At 38.2% G+C, this 25,280-nt stretch overlaps 1 protein-coding gene across 7 annotated transcripts in view; it reads right to left on the bottom strand.

The window, feature by feature from the left end:
* The window catches only part of TFDP2 (transcription factor Dp-2), a 175,004-nt gene that overhangs the window by 29,336 nt on the left and 120,388 nt on the right, over positions 1-25,280 (bottom strand). For 5 of the 7 annotated variants that reach the window (XM_060099580.1, XM_060099581.1, XM_060099583.1 and 2 more), the window contains 3 exons: positions 24,885-24,988; positions 19,596-19,717; positions 17,751-17,798 (listed from right to left, as the gene is read on the bottom strand). In XM_060099580.1, the coding sequence (XP_059955563.1) occupies positions 17,751-17,798; positions 19,596-19,717; positions 24,885-24,988 (274 nt within the window). The remainder of the gene's footprint in view (positions 1-17,750; positions 17,799-19,595; positions 19,718-24,884; positions 24,989-25,280) is intronic. The other 2 variants (XM_060099582.1, XM_060099584.1) reach the window with 1 other exon arrangement.

The raw sequence follows: 25,280 nt of genomic DNA, 5'->3' as shown, positions 1-25,280 counted from the left end.
TGAATTCATGAATTCCATTTTAAACCTTCTCATCTGCACTGTCCAGTACTCTAGGTGTAACCCACATGTGGCTACTGAACACCTGGAATGTGCCAAGTCTGAATTGGGTATGCTGTCGGTGTGAAATACACACTGCATTTCAAAGACCTTCATGAGAAATGAAGGTAAAAGAGCTCATGTATAATTTTTATATTAACTACATGCTGAAATATATTATTTTAGATATACTAGATTAAATAAAAGATATAAAATCAATTTCACATACTTCCATCTACTTTTTAAATTGGCTGCTGGAAAATTAAAACTTACATGTGGCTTGTATTACATTCTATCGGGCAGCAATGATGTTGAGTTTGACATGCCTATAGAACATCCAAATGGGTATATTCAACAAATAGTTGAATATATTAGTCTACAGCTAGTGGGAGAGGTCACTTACAAACTTAGCAGCACGGGTCCCCATGCCAACTCTCCTTCCTACCAGTCTCAGAGAATTAGGTAACCCTCTTCCTTTTCAAATCTAACTTCCTTTTACGAGATAACAGCTTTATTGAAATACAATTCACGTACCATGAACTTCATCTTTTTAAAGTATACAATTCAGTGGTTTTCAAAAGTTATGCAACCATCACCACAACCTAATTTCTTCATCCTAAGAGGAAACTCTGTGCCCATGAGCAGTCATTCCTCAGCCTCCCTGCCCCCAGTACCTGGCAACCACTCTTCTATTTTCTGTTTCTATGGATTTGCCTATTCTTCAATGTCAACTTTGCAAATGGAGTGCTTCTGTTTCTGTATTGTTTGCTTTCCTTGAGTTGGCCCACCCAGTTTTTTGTTTGTTTTTTGAATGTACAACCTATCATGGAAGCTGAATCTGTTCAAGACTCCAGCTCCACCTACCAGTTTGAAGGAAATACCGAGGACAGAAGAACACGTTAAACTATACCAGAGAGAGGCAATAAGCAAAATCTTTAGGATTTCTCTTCAGGACATATAATGTAGTTTCTTCAACTAATAATTTGTAAGAGAAAAGAGGAGTGAAAGAGTGAGAGACATACAGAGGGGGAATCTACAGATGATAAAAGACATCAATTTATTTAAATTCTGATTCATACAGACTGTAAACACACACACACCCCAGTTATGGGGGAGTCTGGGAAGACACCAATAGCAGCATAGTTCTCAAACTCTCCAAATCCCCACATAAAAACAGATGGAACGGGGCTTCCCTGGTGGCGCAGTGGTTGAGAGTCCGCCTGCCGATGCAGGGGACGTGGGTTCATGCCCTGGTCCGGGAAGATCCCACATGCCGCGGAGCGGCTGGGCCCGTGAGCCATGGCCGCTGAGCCTGCGCGTCCAGAGCCTGTGCTCCGCGACGGGAGAGGCCCCAACAGTGAGGGGCCCACATATAGCAAACAAAACAAAACAAAACAAAACAAAAGAAACAGATGGAATGACTAGGCAGCAAAACCTGAACCCCTTGACAACATGTACAACAAAACTAGATGACAAAGTACCTTCAACAAATGCCAGAATACAAACTACCAATAGCCAAAAGGCCTACACAGTAGTGTGGGCAGAAAAAGAAATATTCAATGAGGCTGCATTGAATGGAACTCAGAAAAGGCTAAGCCCAAAATAGGCAACAAGAATTTGCTAGAAAGCACAACAGGCCAATTTGAGAGCAGCAGTTGAAATGAGGAGTTTTGACCTCTCAGTACCAGCTGACTGCAAGGGGCTGCAACAAAGACTAAAGAGGTTGCAACAATCCAGCCCGTATGACGCCCACAAGTGACATTCAAGAGAAAATTAGACATATTGGAGGCAGGCAAAGGATATATAGACAATAAGAGTATCTGAAGAAAAAAACCAAGGCAAGGGAACAGAATAAATACTAAATGCTGAGTAAGTCAAGAAAATGTTCATGAAATAAAAGAAAAAAGAGACTATCAACCTAGAATGACAAACACCAAAACATTCTAGTAAAACTGCTGTATTTCCAAGAAAAAGAACCTTTTAGGTATCTAGAAAAAGAGAGTATCCTATTTTTCAACAGCCAATTGTTACATTAGAAGAAAATTAGTATATTTAAGCATCTGAAAGAAAGGATGAGCCAAGGATTTTTGTATCCAGCATAACTGACTCAGACAATCAAAATGACTAAAGAAACATTGACATAAAGACCTTGTGAGTATTTATGTATAGTTACCTGTAGACCTGAGACAAAATGAGGGCTAAGAGGCAGACAGTATAGTATTTAAATAGGCAAATGCTCAAATACTGTGGGACTACTATGTATGACTATTAGAAAAATGGGAAGAGAATGGAGAGAGCATATGTAAAAAAATGTTTTAATGTTTTCAATAATCATGTTAATGGTTATATTAGTATTATTATTTGGGACTACTGAGCATGTAATATGGGATAAAGTCAATGAGTAATTACCATATACATTAATTCTAACATCTCATCCCCAACATCCTTAAAGATCAAGATTCTTGGAATGGAAAAAAGAGGATTGGGATGTAATGGAGAAGAAGTTTAATAAGGTTTGAATTGGAAATATCAATACGAACTCGTGAAGTACTGTATCTTTGTGGGTGTGTATCTTAGCTCTCTCCATTTAAAAGGACTAGAAAATATGACCAATCTAGTAGCAGAGAGCATCCTTAGCCCCTAACTGGAGCTTGACATATAATTCACCCTAAAGGAAACCAGAGCTTCTTAGAGAAATGGCTGAGTCCATGTACAGGGCAGGAAATGGACAAGATGAACTTGGAACATCTTGTCACACCAGATAACAAACAAGCTATCAAAGACATCTAGGGTCATATCAAAAGGACTTATGAGTCAAGTATTATAGAAGAGGCTCCCACAGACCTAAGATGGGACAATTTAAGTTTCAATAGTGATAATAATTGCACTGTATGAAACCCATCAAATACGTTTACATTCATGAGTTTATAATGATTTTTTTTTTTTTTTGCGGTACGCGGGTCTCTCACTGTCGTGGCCTCTCCCGTTGTGGAGCACAGGCTCCGGACGCGCAGGTGCAGCGTCCATGGCTCATGGGCCCAGCCGCTCCGTGGCATGTGGGATCTTCCCGGACCGGGGCACGAACCTGTGTCCCCTGCATCAGCAGGCGGGCTCTCAACCACTGTGCCACCAGGGAAGCCCTATAATGATATTTTTATTTTTTATGTTTTGGCCACACTGTGCGGCATGTGGGATCTTAGTTCCCCGATCAGGGGTCGAACCTGTGCCCCCTGCATTGGGAGCACAGAGTCTTAACCACTGGACCACCAGGGAAGTCCCTATAATGATATTTTTTAAAGGGAAGACTTGTTCACCTTTTGAGGAAGACAGAAACAAACTCATCATCTTGAAGATTGGTCAGTAAAGGGAAGGGATCAAGCTTTATTCTGCTTTCCTATATAAACCGTCCCTTCAGGTAAACAAACAGTAGAAGAGGGAAAGAGTCTTCATATAAAAGTAGTGCCAGTAGTAAATGAAGTAGACGTGACAGAATAACACTAATAGCCACACACCATGAATTAACAGATACAAGCATTAAGCATCAGTGGTGTTCACATCATAAAAAGAGAGATAATCAAATGTTATGTGCCTTTTAACGGAAGAACACACTACTATCTATATTCTAGCCAAAGGATCAAACGTCAGTCTAATAAAGCCTCTGAATCTTACTGCCAAACTACAGAAATACAGGGAACAGAGAAATATACTGAGATGCACGTGAGTATGCAACCAGCGAAATCTAGACTGTGGGAAATTTGATAGGTCAAATGGTCTAGCTCCTTCCACAACTAAAGTATAGGAAAATAATGGGACAGAGGTATATATAAAAGACAATCAACTTTTGTTTTTAACGAGCAAGACTAAAATGTTCCAAAGGATGCACATTTAGGTGATAAAACTAATCAAACATGCAAGAAAGGGATAACTATAAAAATCAGGGTAATGGTTATTTATAGGGGAGAGATAAGAGGGGATGGGGCATATGGAGGGGCTTCTGAGGTTCTACTTCCTCATTTGGTGACGGTTACAAGAGTGTTTGCCTTAAAGTAACTCTAGTTATACATTTGCTTTTTGGTGATTTTCTGTATCTGTATTTTATTTCACAAAATTTAAAAAAAGCAAACAAACAAAACATGACATTTGAAACTACTCGAAATCTGAATGCTTACTAGATATTTGGTATTAAGGAATTACTGCTAATTTTCTTAGGTATAATAATGATATGTTTAAAAATGAGTCTTTCTAGAAATAAATACTGAGATATGATGAAGATGATAGGATGTCCTGGATTTGCTTTAAAATAATTTAGAAGGGGTAGGGACTTCCCTGGTGGTCCAGTGGTTAAGAATCCATCTTCCAATGCAGGCGATGCGGGTTCGATCCCTGGTCAGGGAACTAAGATCCCACATGCTGTGGGGCAACTAAACCCGTGCACCACAACTACAGAGCCCATGCGCTCTGGAGCCTGCACACCACAACTAGAGAGCTGTGCACCGCAACTACTGAGCCCGCATGCTCTGGAGCCCGTGCACCACAGCTAGAGAGAAACCCACGCTCTGCTACGAAGAGCCCGCACACGTCAACAAAAGTTCCTGCGTGCCGCAACTAAGACCTGACACAGCCAAAAATAAAAAATAAACAAATAAAATAATACAGAAGGGATATATACAAAACAAGATACACCATTATTGCTGAAGTTCAGAGTTGGGTACGTAGGAGGCTCATAATATGAATCATCTACTTCTATATTTAAAATTCTCCAAAATAAAGAGTTTTTTTAAAAAGAAGAGAAAAATAATGGTTCTAGCATATCCTCGGTTATTTACATAGATTTAGTCCTTAGGCTCAGTTTCCTCCACCCAGCCCAGCCTTCTCAGGAAGGGGTCCTTATACATCACAATACCGTATTAATACAAAGGAGAACTCAGCATGTCCAATCCACAACTCCTGATCCTACTCCAGTTCTCATCTAGATGAGTGACGACACCATCCACCCAATCACCCGAGCCAGAAACAGCAGGTTCATCCTAATCTCTCTTTCTATCTAATCAATCTAATTCTGTCAGATCTAATCTAAGTCTTGCCCTAAAGAGCTCTTAAATTCAACTTCTTCTCTCTGTTCCCACTGCCCTAGTTCAGGTCCTCATAATCTCTCTCAGAATATAACTAGACATAAAAAAGAATGAAATAATGCCATTTACAGCAACATGGATGGACCAAGAGATTATCATACTAAGTGAAGTCAGAAAGAGAAAGACAAATACCATATGATATTGCTTATATGCAGAATATTTTAAAAAATGATACAAATGAATTTATTTTTACAAAACAGAAATATACTCACAGACATAGAAAACAAACTTATGGCTCCTGAAGGGGAAAGGGTGAGGGAAGGATAAACTAGGAGTTTGGGGTTAAAACATACACACGACTACATATAAAATAGATAACCAACAAGAACCTATTGTATAGCACAGGGAACTCTACTCAATATCTTATAATAACCTATAAGGGAAAAGAATCTGAAAAAAATATATATATATATATACAGACACACACAATATATAATTGAATCACTTTGCTCTACACCTGAAACTAATGTAATACTGTAAATCAACTGTATTTCAATAACAGTTTTTTTTTTAAAGGAAAAAAAAAGAATATAACTAGAGCCATATAACTGTTTTCCTTTGTGCTGCGTAGAGGCGAGGGCTTTCAATCCCTCGTCCACATGGCCATCCCGGTGACCTTTCTACATAACCCTAAATAACCTGGTGCTAATGGTGGTAAAGAGCATACACTCCCTGAATGGTAAGTGTGTACCAGTCATTGGACTAAGCAATTTCATTTCTCAAAAGAATCCATCAATTCCTGTCGGCTACATACATTTCCCCACAGAATCCACTCTATGCTGATTTGCCCTTAGAGTTTAGTGTATTTAGACATAAATGGCTAGTCACACCTAAATTTACGTAATTAGTGCAAGTTAGGTAACAAAATACTTAAGAACTGCTAGAGACAGGAGCACAGGAGTTATTTTGAAAGAAATATGTTGTGTGTGGGATTTTACATTTATGTTAAGAATTGGACAATGGCTTAAAGTAAATAAAATCCTTAACTCAGTGTTTACATACTTTTTAAAAGCCAGGGATGAAGCAGGGTTGTTGTTTTTCATATAATTCTAGGTCTTTTTTAAAAAGAGAGTAATAAGACAATCATACAGTAGCTTTGGGGGGATCACTTGACTAATTTGCCCTCTACAGTCATACCTGGATAATATTTAAAGGAAGAAACTAAATAGGAATAACTAGATTTTTAACAACTATTAAATGCTTATGAACATATTCTCGAAACACAGATAGAAGACTACAGTATGGGTTTTATACGGTTAGTTCAGTGTATGAATTGATAGACTTGAAGAAAGCTGTGGCTAAGTATCAACACTGGTAAACTATTTATTAACTATATATTTTCAGCAGGTTACTTCATTTAACTCTGATCCCACAGTTTTCCTTGATCTGAAAAATACAGACACAAATACCCATCTTGCTGTGAGGATTAAATCATACACCACATATAAAACTGGTCCAAGAAGATCCCACATGCTGTGGAGCAACTAAGCCCGTGCACCACAACTACTGAGCCTGCGCTCTAGAGCCCGCGAGCCACAACTACTGAGCCCACGTGCCACAACTACTGAAGCCCGCGTGCCTAGAGCCTGTGCTCCACAACAAGAGAAGCCACCGCAATGAGAAGCCTGCGCACTGCAACGAAGAGTAGCTCCCGCTCACCGCAACCAGAGAAAGCCCACACGCAGCAACGAAGACCCAACGCAGCCAAAAATAAATAAATTAGTTAATTAACTTTTTTTAAAAAAGAAATTAAGCCTGATCTTTGGAAGGCTGGTGGAGCAGCATGCCAAAACCCAATCAATGTCTACATTAAAATTCAACAGAATTTAGAATAGCTAATACCTGCAGTACACAGATAGGAGAGTTGGTCCTGCAACCAATTCTATAAACCACTTCTTTAAAAGTTAAGTGAACAACACCTCTAGTAAAAGAACATTAAAAGGTAAAAGGCTATATAAAGAACTCAACAACAACAAAAACAACTCAACTCAAAAATGGACAAAGGACTTGAAAAGACGTTTCTTCCAAGAAGATATACAAACGGCCAGTAAGTACATAAAAAGATGATCAACATCGCTAATCATTAGGGAAATGCAAATCAAAACCACAATGAGATACCACTCACACACATTAGGATGGCTATTATTAAAAACAAAAACAAAAACAAAAAAACAGTAAGTGTTGGAAGGATGTGGAAAAATTGGAGCCTTCGTGCACTGCTGGTGGGAACATAAAATGGTGCAGCCATTGTAGAAAATACTATGGTAGTTCCACAGAAAACTGAGCATATAATTACCATATGATCCAGCAATTCCACTTTAGGGTACATACCCAAAGAAATTTAAAGTAGGGTCTCAAACAGATGTTTGTATACCCACATTCATACCAGCAATACTCACAATAGCCAAAAGGTGAAAACAACCCAAATGTCTATCAATAGATGAATGAATAAACATAATGTGGTATATGCACATAACAGATTATTCAGCTTTTAAAAAAATGAAATTCTGATACAACATGAATGAAGCTTGAAGACATGATAAGTGAAATAAGCCAGACACAAAAGGGTAAATATTGTATGAGTCCTCTTTTTTTATTGTTTTTGTGGTACATGGGCCTCTCACTGTTGTGGCCTCTCCCGTTGCGGAGCACAGGCTCCGGACGCGCAGGCTCAGCAGCCATGGCTCACGGGCCCAGCCGCTCCGCGGCATGTGGGATCTTCCCAGACCGGGGCACAAACCTGCGTCCCCGGCATTGGCAGGCAGATTCTTAACCACTGCGCCACCAAGGAAGCCCCTGTATGATTCCTCTTATATGAGGTACCTAAAATAGTCAAATTTATAAAGACAGAAAGTAAACCTATGGTTACTGGAGACTGGAAGAGGAGAAAGTGGGGAGTTATTGCTTAATCAGTACGGAGTGGCAGTATGGGATGGTGAAAAAGTTCTGCAGATGGATAGTGGCAACAGATGGACAATAATTTCTTATTTATTTTCTCAGTGGTTTTTTTTGCTCTTGAACTTATTTATGTTTTGTTGTGTTTTGTGCTTAAGTGTTGATGGCTTCATGAGCCTGAATATCTATAAAATAAGATGTTGTGGTTTTAGCATTTCATCATTAATTACTTCGAAAAAAGCCAAACTCAGTATACAAGGGATCATGCTTCTGAGCAAAACACACTTTATTGTTCTTCATCCTCTAAACTATTTCCATTGTCACATTTGGCTTCCCACTACTGTCATCGCATTCAGAAAAGATGTGCCTTTTCTTGACAAAAATAGTTCAGGAATGCTTGTTTCCCCACCACAAAATGAGGGTTAAAACCAAAATAACTCAGGACTTCCCTACTGGTCTAGTGGTTAAGATTCCGCGCTTCCACTGCAGGGGGCGCAGGTTCAATCCCTGGTGGGGGAAGTTCCACGTGCTGCGCAGTGCGGCCAAAAAAACCCCAAAGTTAATTTAGCTTTGTTAAACTTAAGAAAACGTAAAGTTAAACTTTTCTAACTTAGCTAATACTTTAAAATGATAAATTTAAAACCAGGCTTATTTTAAAAATTTAAATGGTTGAAAAATGCTATAAAAATAAATGTCTACATTTTCACATACCTTCTATATGCTTTTGGGTTACATTAGACAAATTAACCCTATAATGTGACAAAAATTAACTCAAGATGGATCAAAGATCTAAATGTAAGAGCAAAGCCATAAAACTCTTAGAAGAAAATATAGGCGTAAGTCTTTGTGATCTTGGATTTGACAATGTTTTTTTTTTTTTTAAATAAGATATGACACCAAAAGCATAAGTAACACAAGAAGAAAAAAAAACCCCAACAGATAAACATAATCAAAATTTAAAACTTCTGTGCTTCAAGTAAGTGAAAAAACAATCCATAGAATAGGAGAATTTTTTTGCAAATCATGTATCAGGTAAGGGTCTTGTATCTATAATCCATAAAGAATCCTTACAACTCAATAGAAAAAACAACAACAACCCAAAAGATCGGAATAGAGTTTTTCAAGGAAGATATTTAGACTTACTTTCAGCAAGAATGCCATCTTCTAGTAATTCACCAAAATGATCAACAAAAGGGATGGAGGAGTACCCGCTATATGTTCTCTAGGCCTTTTAGAAAACATGGAGTTGTTCCTTTGGCTACAAATATGCCAATCTACAAGAAAGGTGATATTGTAGACATCAAGGGAATGGGCACTGTTCAAAAAGGAACACCCCACAAATGCTGCCATGGAAACACCAGAAGAGTCTATGATGTCACCCAGCTGCTGTTGGCACTGTCGTAAACAAACGAGTTAAGGGCAAGAGTCCTGCAAAGAGATTATGAAGCAAATTAAGCACTCTAAGAGCTAAGGTGGCTTCCTGAAACGTGTGAAGGAAAATGATCAGAAAAAGAAAAAAGCCAAAGAGAAAGGTACTTGGGTTCAATTGAAGCACCAGCCTGCTCCACCTAGAGATGCACACTTTGTGAGAACCAATGGAAAGGAGTCTGAGCTGCCAGAACTCAGTCCCTATGAATTCATGGCATGATTAAAAAAAAAAAAAAAAAAAACACACAAAAGACCTCAGAACTGTAAAAATGTTTCTCTTAATTGAGTAGAAGGGTGTATCCCCTCCCCCAAAGAAATATTTAAAGCAAATTTCAATTGTGTCCTAATTCAGTGGGTGATGTCATTACTATTCAAATTTAGTGTTTTTTTCTTCCTGGAAGATGTGAGGTGGTTTATTGTGCAATATGTTTCATTGGTTAGAAACTGCCAGAAATTATAAGATATTTATATTAGTAAAATAAAAAGACTTGGACAGCTGCATGTAAACCAATAAAGTTAGAACACACCTTCACATCATGCACAAAAGAAACTCAAAATGGCTTAAAGACTTAAACATAAGACATGACACCATAAAACTACTAGAAGAGAGCATAGGCAAAACATGCTCTGACATAAATCATACTCTGACATAAATCATACCAATGTTTCCTTAGGTCAGTCTCCAAGGCAATAGAAATAAAAACAAAAATAAACAAATGGGATCTGATCAAACTTACAAGGTTTTTGCACAACAAAGGAAACCACACACACACAAAAAAACCCCAAAAAGACAACCTACAGACTGGGAGAAAATATTTGCAAATGATGCAACAGACAAGGGATTAACTTCCAAAATAATACAAACAGCTCATACAACTCAACAACAAAAAAACAAACAACCCAATAAAAAAATGGGCATAAGATCTTAATAGACATTTCTCCAAAGAAGACATACAGATGGCCAGTAGCCACAAGAAAAGATGCTCAACATCACTAACTATTAGAGAAATGCAAATCAAAACAACAATGAGGTACCCACCTCACACCAGTCAGAATGGCCATCACTGGGACTTCCCTGGTGGTCCAGTAGTAAAGAATCTGCCTTATAATGCAAGGCATGCAGGTCCGATCCCTGGTCAGGGAACTAAGATCCCACATGCCGTGGGGCAACCAAGCCCGTGTGCCACAAATACAGAGCCCACGCACCCTGGAACCTGCATGCCACAACTAGAGAAGAGAAAACCACAACTAGAGAGAAGCCCGTGCACCACAACGAATGATCCCGCATGCCTCAATGAATATCCCATTGTGCCACAACTAAGACCCAACACAGCCAAAAATAAATAAATTAAATAATAAATAAATAAATGAATCTTTAAAAAAGTAGGGTCATCCTTAAAAAGTCTACAAATAGCAAATGCCAGACAGGGTGTGGAGAAAAGAAAACCCTCATGCATGCACTGTTGGTGGGAATGTAAGCTGGTGCAGCCACTATGGAGAACGGTATGGAGGTTCCTCAGAAAACTAAAAACAGAATTACCATACGATCCAGCAATCCCACTCCTGGGCATATACCCAGACAAAACTATAATTCAAAAAGATACATGCACCCCTATGTTCACAGCAGCACTATTCACAATAGCCAAAACATGGAACCAACCTAAATGTCCATCAACAGATGAATGGATAAAGATGTGGTACACATATACAATGGAATACTACTCAGCCATAAAAAAGAATGAAATAATGCTACTTACAGCAACATGGATGTAACTAGAGATTATCATACTAAGTGAAGCAAGTCAGAAAGAGAAAGACAGATACCATATGGTATCACTTGTATGTGGAATCTAAAATATGGCACAAATGAATCTATGTACAAAACAGAAACAGACTCACAGACATAGAGAACAGAGTTGCCAAGGGAGAGGGGGTGGGAGAGGGATGGAGTGGGAGTTTGGGATTAGCAGATGTAAACAATTATAGACAGGATGGATAAACAAGGTCCGACTGTATAGCACAGGGAACTATGTTCAATATTCTGTGATAAACCATAATGGAAAAGAATGTAAAAAAAAGAATGTCTATACGCGTATAACTGAGTCGCTTTGCTGTACAGCAGAGATCGGCACTACATTGTAAATCAGCTATACTTCCATAAAAAGAAAACAAGATATGAAAAGATGCTCAACATCATTAAGCATTAGGGAAGTGCAAACCAAAACCAAAATGAGATACCATTTCACATCTACAAGTATGGATATAATAAAAAAAGATGGAGAATAAGTATTGGCAAGGATGTGGAGAAACTGGAACCTTTTGCTGGTGGGAATGTAAAATGGTGCAGCCACTCTAGAAATTGTCTGTTAGCACCTCCACTCCTAAGTATATAACCCAAGAGACATGAGAACTTATATCCATGTAAAAACTTGTTCACAAATGTTCATAGCAGTATTTATAATAGCCAAAAAGTAAAAACAACTCAAATGTCCATCATTAATGAACAAATATAGACAAAATGTGGTATATCCATACAATGTTATATTATTGGGCAATAAAAAGGGATGAAGTACTAATATATGCCACAACATGTAATTTTTATGTGTGTGGAGACAGGATGGTAGGGACAGTGGATCTGGAGGGTTGAGAAGGTTCCACTGGCCCAGTTGCTCCTTGGATCGTTTTCATTTCATTGCCCTCAGCACCTCCCCTGCCAATTCCTTCTTGCTTTTTAATACCTGTCAACTCTGAGCCTGGGGCCTCTCCATGTCAGTGCAGGCGAGAGTAGCTTCCAAATCTGACTTCTCCCATGCATATTTTGGGATGTGGATTTCTTTTTTATTTATTTATTTATTTTTTTCTGTACGCGGGCCTCTCACTGCTGTGGCCTCTCCCGTTGCGGAGCACAGGCTCCGGACACACAGGCTCCGCGGCCATGGCTCGCGGGCCCAGCCGCTCCGCGGCATGTGGGATCCTCCGGGATCGGGGCACGAACCCGCGTCCCCTGCATCGGCAGGCGGACTCCCAACCACTGCGCCACCAGGGAGGTCCTATTTTTTATTATTTTTTTACACAAAAAATTTCATTATGATCTTAGGGGCTGGGGATTAAAAATGGGTGTTCAGTCCATCATCTCAAACTGGAAGCTCCCTATCTAAATCTTTTTTTTTTTTTGCGGTACGCGGGCCTCTCACCGCTGTGGCCTCTCCTGCTGCGGAGCACAGGCTCCGGACGCGCAGGCTCAGTGGCCACGGCTCACGGGCCCAGCCGCTCCATGGCATGTGGGATCTTCCCGGACTGGGGCATGAACCCGTGTCCCCTGCATCAGCAGGCGGACTCTCAACCACTGCGCCACCAGGGAAGCCCTCTAAATCTTAAATAAGTAGAGTTTACACATTTTCTTAAAACCTGAGCTCTTTGAAACACCAAGACCCTCTTTCCAAATAACACCAAAATTTGGCCACAGGATGTACACACTATCATCTCTATTAGTCCCTGAATCAAAAAAAAAAAAAAAAAAGGAAACAGTAGGAAGCATTCCTTGCCAAATAAAACCAAATTGAAAATTTTTTTAATATTTAAGCAAATAAAACTACTAATACAGCACAGTTTGAAAAGCATGCTGTATTTTATTTCATTTGAAGTATTCATAATTTCATATTCATATTTCATATGAAGTATTTAAAAGAATTACTCCCAAGGAATAAAAAGTATTTATTTTTCCAGGCACTTAACTAAAATACACAATCACTGTCTTTTTACATTTTCCCATAATAATTTATATTTATTTACAAAAGTAATATAAAACTCAAATTTGTAGTATAACAGTATGCTCCAGGTATAAGTTATAATAAATGTATTCCATTTACATAAGAAATTATATAAAATATACAATAAAAACCTCATTTCCCATTCAAATAAGTTAACTAGAATGTTTAAATCAGCAAAATAATTTAGTAATTTAGTAAAATAATTTAGGAAAAAGACCCCAAACCCCACTTTCCTGTACATATGTATTCATTGTGTGTGTGTTGGGGGGATTGTTGAATGGGAAATAAATGTTGATCACTTACAGATCTTCACTCTCTCCCCACCCTGGATTATGTCATCCAGGTCTGTGACCAATTACAAGCTAATGATACTACTTATACACTATGATATGATCACTTAGATAACTAATAAACTTATGAAACTTCATATGTCCAAAACAAAACTCAATTCCTCCCCAAAACTACTCCTAACTACAGTAAGTCTGAATGGCACCAATATTCACCCAGCTCTCACTGCAAAAAAACAGGGGCCATCTTTTATTTCTCTCTTCCCTTCATCCAATCTATCAATAAATCCTGTTGATTCTATTTCCAAAATTTATCCATTTTTTTCTTCCATCTCCACGGCCAGGCCAGTGCCCCCTGCAACAGCCTTCTAACTGATTTCCCTGCTTCTGTTCTTGTCTTCTCAGAGTCCATTTCCCCCTCAACAGTCAGTGTAAATTAGATCATGTCACTTCCCTACTTAAAACCCTGTTTAGAATAAAAACCAGACTCTACCATGACCTACATACAAGGCTTTTCATGTTCTGACCCCTGCCTACCTCTCCATCCACATCCCACGTCCCTCTTTGACTTTCTCACTCTCTCCAAGTCACTGTGCTTCCCCAAATACAACCACCTGGTTCCTCACTTGAAGCTCTGCATTTGCCATTCCCTCTGCCTAGAATCCCTGGCTCCCTGAGGGTATTTACATGCCTGTCTTCCTTGCACTCAAATGTCAGCCCCTTAGAAAGGCCTTCCTAAGGTAGCCACCATCCTTACAATACTCTACAAATCGTCCTTCTTAGTTTTCTACATACCACCTATCACAATCTAAAATTATCTTATTTTGTTTATTGCTCCCCCATCCCAAAAATAAGCCTTTAACAGCAGAGACTTATCTATCTTATTATTCTTGCCAATGCCTAGAACATACCAACACTTATCACATCAAAATATTTGTTGAGGGCTTCCCTGGTGGCGCAGTGGTTAAGAATCTGCCTGCCAATGCCAGGGACGCAGGTTCAAGCCCTGGTCCGGGAAGATCCCACATGCCGCAGAGCAAGTAAGCCTGTGTGCCACAACTAGTGAGCCTGTGCTCTAGAGCCCAAGAGCCACAACTACTGAGCCCGCATGCCACAACTACTGAAGCCTGCATGCCTAGAGCCCGTGCTCCGCAACAAGAGAAGCCACCGCAATGAGAAGCCAGCACACCGCAACAAAGAGGAGCCCCTGCTAGCCACAACTAGAGAAAGCCCACACGTGACAACAAAGACCCAACACAGCCAAAAATAAATAAATAATTTTAAAACAATTGTTGAACAAACAACTTCATAAACATCACTGAAGCAATACAGATATTATATTGATTTTATTAGCTTATTATAGTTTAAATTATATTAGTTTATTATAAATTATTACTTTATTCTAAATAAAAGGGTTTTAACTGTATTCCAACAGAATTTTTTTTAAAAGGTCTTAAGATTACATGAGCGCAAAGGAAGAGTGAAACACCACTGTGCTAAATCCTAGTCATTTAAGACAGGAATAAAGTAAAACATATGCAGGCTATTGCTGGGGCCCATCACACATCCAGGACCTTCTTTCCCCCCAAGAATCCCAAATAGGTCCCCTTCCCTATTTGGAAGAGATGCATTTAGAAGACACCACCAGATTCTGTCCAAAGGGAGAAAGAGAAAGTGAGCAAACAGCTTTCAGGATCAAAACCCCAGGCAAGACCGGAAAGGGGGCTTTCGCAGCTCCTTCCACAAGCTCTTTGCAAAGAAGTCCAGTGGATCAGAACACAGGGGAAAAAACCAATGAGAATACTTCAATGGATCTTTAAGCAACAAAAAATTTCTTCAGAAACTGACTTGCTCTTGCAAATGAACCTGATGAAGGAATAGCTGTGTACAACATGCTTCAGGCTGTACTGTCAAGTGTAAGATGAGGATAAAAAGGTGGTATTGATCTATGTGGGAGTATGTGTGTGTGTGTTTTCTCTCTCTCTCTCTCTCTCTCTCTCTCTCTTCGCTCTCTCTCTCTCCATATCCCTGAGGAACAGTAATACAAATACTTACGTATGATACTAAGTCAACGTATAAGACATTAAAGAGATGTAGAAGATTACTTTGGGTTGAGAGCTGGCTTTTTGAAGCTCAGCACTTGGGAAAAGGGAACCGAAGACTTTTCACAGCATTACAGAAAAACACATAAATTTGGAGGAAAATAACATTTGTAAGGTCAACAACAACAAAAGAAAACCACACGTAGTAATTTTTGTGGCTTGATTAGGGCGAGGGAATGGGATTCATTATAGAAAAGTTATATTAAAGAATAAAAAGAGAATAATAAAAAGCACTAGGAAAAAAGGCCACTGAACCAAATGCAGAAAGGGAAAGTCGAATCAGTGGCTATACCAATGAATTTAATCTGGTACTTTTATATGTGCTCTTTAGAGTTTTCTCTCTTATAAAGAATAAAAAGAACCTTGTTTTTTTATATTATTTGCAATACACAGGTGCCACCAATCATAATTAATGAACAGTTCCATTCTAAGGCCTTAAACAGTGCTAAATACATGGTTAAAAAAACTTGTGCTGTTGCCCTTTCCAAGGATATACATGAAGAAAAACCAGTATGAGCTGGAAAAATGAATTTCCATTAGAGAGAAAAGACCATCTCGGCATATATGTCTATATGATATAGCAGTTCCTCAGACATGATTTTATCTGTTCAAAACAGTTAAGATGTGAGAAGTAAACAACAAAGGCCACCAAGGAACTAAAGCAGAGCTAGTGTCAATGCAAGAAAACACACATTCTTTTATACAGCCCCAAGGTCCTCACTCAGAACCTATTCACTTTTATTTTAGACTGAATTCTAACACATCTGGCCAAGTAGTTTCTCAGTGCACAGCAAATTAGAGAAAGCAACTAGAAATTGGAGAAACAGAAAACTATTGTATTGAAAGCAGACAACCTAACGGGAGAAAGGAGATGAAAACACAATTGACAAAAGCAATTCCAAAATCTCAGAATCAAAAGTAAATTTTAAAAAGCACTGATGACAAGGTCTTATCTAAAATAGTAACTATTTTACAGAACTCAACAGGCTCTGAGATTATGTGTCTTGTTTTAACATAGTGTGACATTAATACGATATTCAGTAGAGGGGCTTGTGTGCAACACTGAACTTTCAATCCTGGAGTTTCTGACTTAGTAGGCAATTACAGTTTATTCAACAGACAACAGGTGATTCTGATGCACACCAAGAACTGAGAACCACTGTCCTAATAGTCTAAGGAAAGGTTATATTACACTGGATGTTTTATTTAAGAAAAAAGTGAGATGTAATGTACAACATGATAGAGTAATGCTGATGTATGTTATATATGAAAGTTATTAAGAGTAAATCCTAAGAGTTCTCATCACAGGAAAAAAAATTTTTATTTTTTATTTCTTTAATTTTATACCTATATGAGATGGTAGATGTCCACTAAACTTACTGTGATAGTCGCTTCATGATGTATGTAAATCAAGTCATTATGCTGTATACCTTAAACTTACACAGTGCTGTGTGTCAATTATATCTCAATAAGACTGGAAGGAAAAAAACGAAGTGAGAATTTACTATGATCTTTAAATGTGTTCAATGAAACTTGTTTTTAAAAAGTTTGTGGGGCCTCCCTGGTGGCGCAAGTGGTTGAGAGTCCGCCTGCCGATGCAGGGGATACGGGTTCGTGCCCCGGTCTGGGAGGATCCCATATGCCGCGGAGCGGCTGGGCCCGTGAGCCATGGCCGCTGAGCCTGCGCGTCCGGAGCCTGCGCGTCCGGAGCCTGTGCTCCGCAACGGGGGAGGCCGCAGCAGTGAGAGGCCCGCATACCGCAAAAAAAAAAAAAAAAAAAAAAAAAAAGTTTGTGTAGTTGGGGGTAATAGGGAGTATTCACTTTGGCAAAACACTTCAACTCCCAAAAGGAGGGAGGGGGCTAAATGGCATACTGCCAACAGACAGTCTACTCACAGAATAGTATCTTTTGAAACCACACAAATACAATAAATTTATGTAATGATGAATGAAGCAGAATACTCAATGTGGAATGAAATAACGGTAGAAACTCAACGAAGTTAAAGTTATATGAAGAAAAACATCTCATTAGAGTATGGGTACCAAACCCCTCTCTATGCAGTAGCATCTCCTAAACAAAATAGTTAAACTTATACTCACCTTTCTGAAAAATCAGAGTCTATAAATTCTCTAGCCCGTTTTCTATCACTGAAAAGAAAAAAAGATACCATAAAAAGAACATGCATAAAGAACTTTATTTCATGAATAATTCATTGTAACATGTCTAATTCCACATTGAAAATACCCAAACACAAAAGTAACAAATATAAAAGATATGTACATGAAATAAAAACTTAAATTTTGGGCCTCCCTGGTGGCGCAGTGGTTAAGAGTCCGCCTGCCGATGCAGGGGATACGGGTTCGTGCCCCGGTCTGGGAGGATCCCATATGCCGCGGAGCGGCTGGGCCCGTGAGCCATGGCTGCTGAGCCTGCGCGTCCGGAGCCTGTGCTCCGCAACGGGAGAGGCCACAACAGTAAGAGGCCCGCATACCACAAAAAAAGAAAAAAAAAAAAAAAACTTAAATTTTATCACTGGACAAAGAAATCGCAACATGATAGCCATAGTTTGAAATGAACTCGATGAATCTTTAGGGAGGAAAATACTGCAGATTTACAGAGGAGAAGGCATAGAAAAGTTTTATTTGCTCTGGAAGAAATGACTATAAAAACATTAGATAATCATACTACCCCCAGCATAAAGCACAGCTGGTGCTGAAAATAGCCAAACTCTGGTCATCTCCAAAGTAGGCCAACACTACTGGCACAGGCTTGGCTTTCATTAAATTATCTCCCAAGGCTATGAAAAAATCCAAGGTAACTTAGATCTACATGAGAAATGTTGTTAACGACTGAATAAAGGCAGAGGAATTACAGGTGACTCTGTCACTTTATCTTATTTGACAATGGAAAAGACATTACGTATACACATGAAACTCTTCTGTCTCTGTCTGTGTGTATGGCTTAAAGCACTTTGCCAGGATTGTTATTTCGTTCATTTCTTTAATAGCCTCAAAGCAAGGAGATTCTTACTCAACCAAGATTTACTGTCTGTTTGCTAGAACTCACAATTGTAAGTCAATGATAGAACCACCAGTGTGGCATGCCACCTTGGAAATAACTTCTAAAGTGACAAACTAAAATTGAGTTATTTTACTACTTCTTTTCTTTTATGGAAGGATGAGATGCTAAAATGATAAGGAGTGGAGAAAGGTTGAATAAAGGTATTTTACAGGTAAAGAAACATAGAGATTTGATACTAGAAGTGGCAAATGAGTAACAAAGAAGGGATACTGATTTAACTGCCCAGTGTTTAAAGCAACGAAGAGAAAACTCAGTGAAAGTTTTAATATACTTGGGCTCTTTTTCCTAGTTCCTTTTCTGGTTTTAAAGGAAATAAACATGCTGGTTTTAAGGGGAAATTCTGAGTACACACACACACGTATATATAAAACTCCTTTCTAATGTTTGTTAAAACAATATAAATGCAGTTTTTACATCTCCAAAGTGGCTAAATGTCACAATCATAAAAAGTAGTCTTCTTTCAGAGTTGAAGAAAGAAGATTCAGTTACAAGTTACTGTTCTATTTTTCTGTTTAAAAATGGTTGCTCCAGGGATTTCCCTGGTGGTCCAGTGGTTAGGTCTCCACACTTCCACTGCAGGGGGCACAGGTTCAATTCCTGGTTGGGGAAGTAAGATCCTGCATGCTGTATGGTGCAGCCAAATTAATTAATTAATTAATTAATTAATTAAAATAAAATAAAATGGTTGCTCCAGAGCTGATTTATATCTAGGATATAAAGTGAAATAAAATAGGTGATTTTAAAGGAAACGTATTAGTTTTTAAGAACATACAACAAGAACAGAAGACAAGATAGTGAGAAAAAAGATCAGAACTTAAAAAAAAAAAGTTTTTAAAAATGGTAATTTGCAGTACCACTCTTACCCAGGGACCCAGCCAGTAGCTTCTGCTATGTGTGTCTGAGTAACCATTGCTGGTGCAGGGGTATATGGACTCCCAATCAGAACACTTCCTGAACTGGTTAGTCTCTGTGGTGTGCTTATAATCTGTAAAGTCAGGACAAAGAAAAAAATAGTCTCAGTTATTAAGGAAAACCTACAGGCAGAAAATAATGCTGAATGCTAAGCTATACACAAGGAGTAAACCTTACTGTCTAAAATGTACTTAATATCAATCATCTAAATATAAGCAATACCTCTGATACACTTATATTCTAAGATCTTAAAGCACAAGTATCCTGAATACTGATATGAAGTCACAATGTAGAATTCAGCAAGTGAACAGCAATTGGGAGGGATTAAGTTGGCAACTGAAAACATTTTAAAAATCAGAAAAATTAAAAGCTTTCTTTGAAATTATGGAAACTAATTTCAGTTGAACTCTATTTACCAGAACTGGGGTAACAGCAAATTAATTCTTCACAGTCCAAAACATATACAAAGACATAATACAATCTGGATTCTTATACAGATACAATTTTACCTGTTTTTTTCAAGAGCATTTCCTCATGTCATTAAATATTCTTCAAAGACATTTTAAAGACCATAAAACACTCTGTCATGTGATTAATTATCCCCTATTATTAGATTTTTATGAATTTTCAAATATTAAATATTATAAATAATGCTGTGATAAACATTTCTGTAAAATTATATTGGTTTTAATTTCTATTTCCTACGGATAGACTCCAGAAAGGGAATTAATGGAACTAAGAATATGGACTTCTTTTTTTAATTTATTTTGGGGACTTCCCTGGTGGCGCAGTGGTTAAGAATCGGCCTGCCAATGCAGGGGACATGGGTTCGAGCCCTAGTCCGGGAAGATCCCACATACCACGGAGCAACTAAGCCCATGTGCCACAGCTATTGAGCCTGCGCTCTAGAGCCCGTGCTCCGCAACAAGAGAAGCCACGGCAATGAGAAGCACGCACACTGCAACGAAGAGTAGCCCCAGCTCGCCGCAACTAGAGAAAGCCCATGCGTAGCAATGACGACCCAACGCAGCCAAAAATAAATATTTATTTTATTGTTTTTATATATTTTTTGTTTTCTATTTTATTGATTTTCACTTTTTATTATTTGTTTATTTGGGGATTAATTTGCTCTTTTTTAAAAAATTAATTAATTAATTAATTTTTGGCTGCGTTGGGTCTTCATTGCTGCGCGGGCTTTCTCTAGTCGCGGTGAGCAGGGGCTACTCTTACTTGCTGTGCACAGGCTTCTCTTGTTGTGGAGCACGGGCTCTAGGCGCACGGGCTTCAGTAGTTGTGGTGCGCGGGCTCTAGAGCGCAGGCTCAGTAGTTGTGGTGCATGGGCTTAGCTGCTCCGTGGCATGTGGGATCGTCCCGGACCAGGGATCGAACCTGTGTCCCCTGCATTGGCAGGCGGCTTCTTGACCACCACACCACCAGGGAAGTCCAAAGATATGGACTTGTAAAAAACGTTTCTTGATATGTGTTGCCAAATTGCTTTCCAGGTCTTACAGTTTTCAGTGGTGAAAATAATTTGGCACCCTAGTAATATCTTTAAGTATTTTCATAAATAAATAAGTAAGTAAGTAAGTAAGTAAGTAAATAAATAAATAAATAGAATAAAGGCATGCTCCAGGGAATGGGGGTATTAATGGGGCTAGGGAGCTGTTACTACATACAAATGCTTAGGAAATGCTTTTAATATGTTAATTCTATAGTTCAAAAAAAACAAAACACAACAAATACTGACAGATGTCTGGGGAATTCTGATTCTCCTAATATGCCAAGGATTATTAAAGAGGGCATTCAGAAGTCTGCCTCATGAGAAAATATGAACACTAGACAAGGTGTTTGCACCTCCTAGCCCTGCACATGTTCCACACCACCTCCTCATTTCCATTTCAATGCACGATCTTTAAAGGTAGAAAGTGTCTGCGGGGCCTACCACAGTGCTAGGGGACTCTCATAGGAAAGAATCAATAAATATTTATTGAACTGAGACAGAAGACCCAGCTTTTAAAATGATGGAAAACAGTAGCTTCTTTGTTCATTGATATGCTAGAAAGGATTATATAAAATCCCGTAAGAAAAGGGCATAGTTCTCACCAATCACTGCACCACACACGTAGATGTTCTCTATCATGCTGACCCTGAGGGTGAGAGCTTGGGAGGGAAATTTTGAGCGTTTGATCAGTCTCTGGTCTACTCTATACCTAGAACAGGAGTCTCCAGAAAGCAACTCTAGGCATTCTGACTTACCCGTGAAACAGACTGCATTACTTGTGCAGTACCATTACTAAGGAGTTTTTTATTTATCTGTTATTAGGACCCTACAGGCTTGGTTTTACCTGATTTAAAGGGCTTTGTAGAAAAAAAAAAAAAAGATGATTAAGAAAAGAGGAAGGGAAATAGGACATAGAGAAAAGCTGGTTATCTTTATTGAGAATGACTTTGGAAATAAATTGTTATGTTCTACTTTATTTTTCTTCCTTAATGTCATATTGTCAGCTGCTATTCTTTCCTGATCCGAGAGTGATGAGCAATTCTCTGTTCCTTTCTCTTAGCACAGGGCCTGGTAAGTCCTTAACAAGCATTTCATGAACGAATGAACTGGTGGGATGCTCGACTTGAACTGGAACCACAAGTTACAAGTCCTTATGAGACGCAATGAGTTCCTAAACTAGGACAGTGACAGTGACTGAGCCTTAAGGAACAAAACCAAAGGGAAGTCAACGAACACAGGAAAATTAGTTCATATAGGTGATAAGTCACATATGCTCTATAAAACTGAACCTTAATTTTGAAATCCCAAATTAAAATAGTATTCAGTTAATCTGATAAGGAAAATGAACATGTATTTTAAATTTAAGTCTTCCCCACCTCCCCACAAAAAAACCAGACATCCTTAACTTAAATGTAATCATGCGGTTTCTTTGACAATAGATTACAGTTAGCCATAAATCAAAGAGCAACTGAACCTCATTCTGAAGATTTTCTACCTTCAATCAAGATACCTTATGTACTACTGCCTTCTGCAGTAAGAAAAGCCAAGAGAGCATCTATACTCTGAAAAGAAAGAATCTATATAACTATACAGTGTTATATTAAAGGATTTCATTATTTGACAAAATTTTCATTTTCACTGTAAGAAACAAGCAATTTTTAACCATGTTAAATAATCATGAGATTATCTTATATAAACAAACCAGACACCTTTTTTTTTCTTTTTAAACTTTTTATTTTATATTGGAGTATAGCTGATTAACAATGTTGTGACAGTTTCAGGTGCACAGCAAAGTGACTCAGCCATGCATATACATGTACCCATCCTCCCCCAAACTCCCCTCCCATAAAACCAGATACCTTTAAGAAAAGAGCAAGTATCCCGAAGTGAAACAGTTACTGCTAAACCAGTTTCTAGAAACACAGAAAACAACTTTTTCTTGAGGCCTTTTGAAATGTCTATCTACCATGAAGATTTGGCTTCCAAAGGGACATGTAAAATTTAAAGGGCAAGTAGAGAAAGACAACTGTAAGAAGGAAACAGGTGAGGTTTCATTTAAGAACTTTCTAACAAAAAATTTTTTTAAATCATGGATGAGAGATTGAATGTGAGGGGACAACATTCAAAAGAGACAAGCAAGAGGAGAGAGAGAGTGGCTCTTGCTGGGGTTCCACCATATATTAGGAAATCAAAAAGAACACTCTGATTCCTTTCTAGGGACTAAAAACTACAAAAAGCACCTCAGAATTCAGAAGACAAATGAAAGTCTTGGGCTGGCCTGTTTCAAAGGAGAGGCCGAAATCTCCCCTCTGTCTGACCTTTGCTTTGCTGATTCTGAGGTGTGCAGTAATTGGGTACATCATATACAGGGCTACTTATCACTGTCAGAACTGAAGTGTGTGAAGGCTTACAAGTACATTAGTTTAAACTGACAATGGGAAGAAAAATTATGTTTCTAAAAGAGGAATTCAAATTTGAGCCATAGCAGCATCACTGAAATACCAAGAGGAAACAGTCTTTCAAAATAGAGGAGTTCTGCAAGAGCCAAAGCCATGAAAGTTCACATCTGTTTGTTTAATTTTGATGTTTATAGAATCACATTTCAAAATACCGACTTTCAAGTCAGGTGTATAATCTCATTTGCACCTACTGTAGTGGCTGATGAGGAGCAAATGCTTAGCAAACGTTTGAAAATATACCCTGAACTACCTTGAAATGCAGATATTCACCTGAGCTTAAGTTTCTAAGAGGCTTGGAGCTAGATTACATTCTTCTCATAGTTACAGTATTGTGCAACATCTTTAGCTTGGATTCTGCAGATGATTAACAGTCCTCAAGGGATCAAGAAAAATGTGTCTAGAATGGCTTAAGATCTCAAAGACCTTCTGAAGCCATTCAGAATGTTAAAAGAGATTTTTGTCTAAATAATGGTGCATTTAACGTAGTCCACAGTACCACACATTACAAACAAAATTTATACTTATTGCTTTATAGATAAGAAGATGTAAACACTGACAATGAAGAGTTACTGTTCAAATGTTTACATACTTTTGTTAATGGTGGGTGAGGCCATTTAAATTAGGTATAGTTTTTAGATTAGCTGCATGCAACTCTGTTTATAAATAAGGCTTTCTTAAAAGTGCTATATACTTTAAGCTCTAGCATAATTAATGGAATACCTTCAGAGAAACAGTTAAATACTTTCCATTTCAATTCATTATTTCTACTGCTAAAGATTAAAATGAACTGGTGAGTTGTTTCTTCCTAAATGTCCTTTCATCAAAGAGTTTCAAATTAGTAGCTCCAAATACAGATTAACTGTTGGGTCATACTCAATTTATATGATATTCAATTTATATGAGATTACACGGTTTAGTGCAGTAAAGGCTATTTTACAAGAAAAAGAAAAAGGAGAACATAAAACATAACAGATTTCAAATCAATTTAATCGAACAACTGAAAACAAGAGAAGCCTCATATAGGGAGCAAAAACCTTAATATTAACACATTCAGAATCCACAGATTCAAGTACATGAAAATTAAACATTGAAGAGTATAATGCCTTTCTTTTTCATAAGACTAATCAGTTACATTCAGGTAAAAACAAAACTTTAAAAAATAAGTGACTGAGATAAGAAATTAACTGGAATATCTGACCAAGCATCTTTGGTACAACTATCCTTTAAATAAGTCTTGCCTAAGCAAAGTTTCAAGTCCTAAGATTTGATGACTTTCTTACCATTTGGGGTCCAACATTCACATTTATTGGTCCTAAGGTTTTTGGTAAAATCTTTGTTGGTGAGTTGGTGCTGGAAACTGGAAATGCAACAAATGAAACGTTACCTGAAATTATATCAAAACACTCGGTTAATGTTCTGTAATATCAAGGCCACCTTCTACCTATCAACACATCCATGGTCCTAACCAGCTGTGCTTAAGTAATTTATAATTATCTTAGTAAGGAAGTTAAGACCAAAGAGCCATACTGAAAAGCCAACCAACTACTGCTTTGTTGTAGGGAGGACAATTAGTTCTGCAGAACAGCACACCTGTAAAATAAATAGTTCACTCTATCTGACAACTACTGGACATTGGTTTTTTAGAGGAAAAGTTGGTTTTTTAGAGGAAAGTTGGT

Source organism: Mesoplodon densirostris, chromosome 5, assembly GCF_025265405.1.
Source record: "Mesoplodon densirostris isolate mMesDen1 chromosome 5, mMesDen1 primary haplotype, whole genome shotgun sequence".
Taxonomy (NCBI): domain Eukaryota; kingdom Metazoa; phylum Chordata; class Mammalia; order Artiodactyla; family Ziphiidae; genus Mesoplodon; species Mesoplodon densirostris.
Note: the sequence above shows the minus strand (reverse complement) of the source record. Positions and strands in the feature narration are given on the sequence as shown.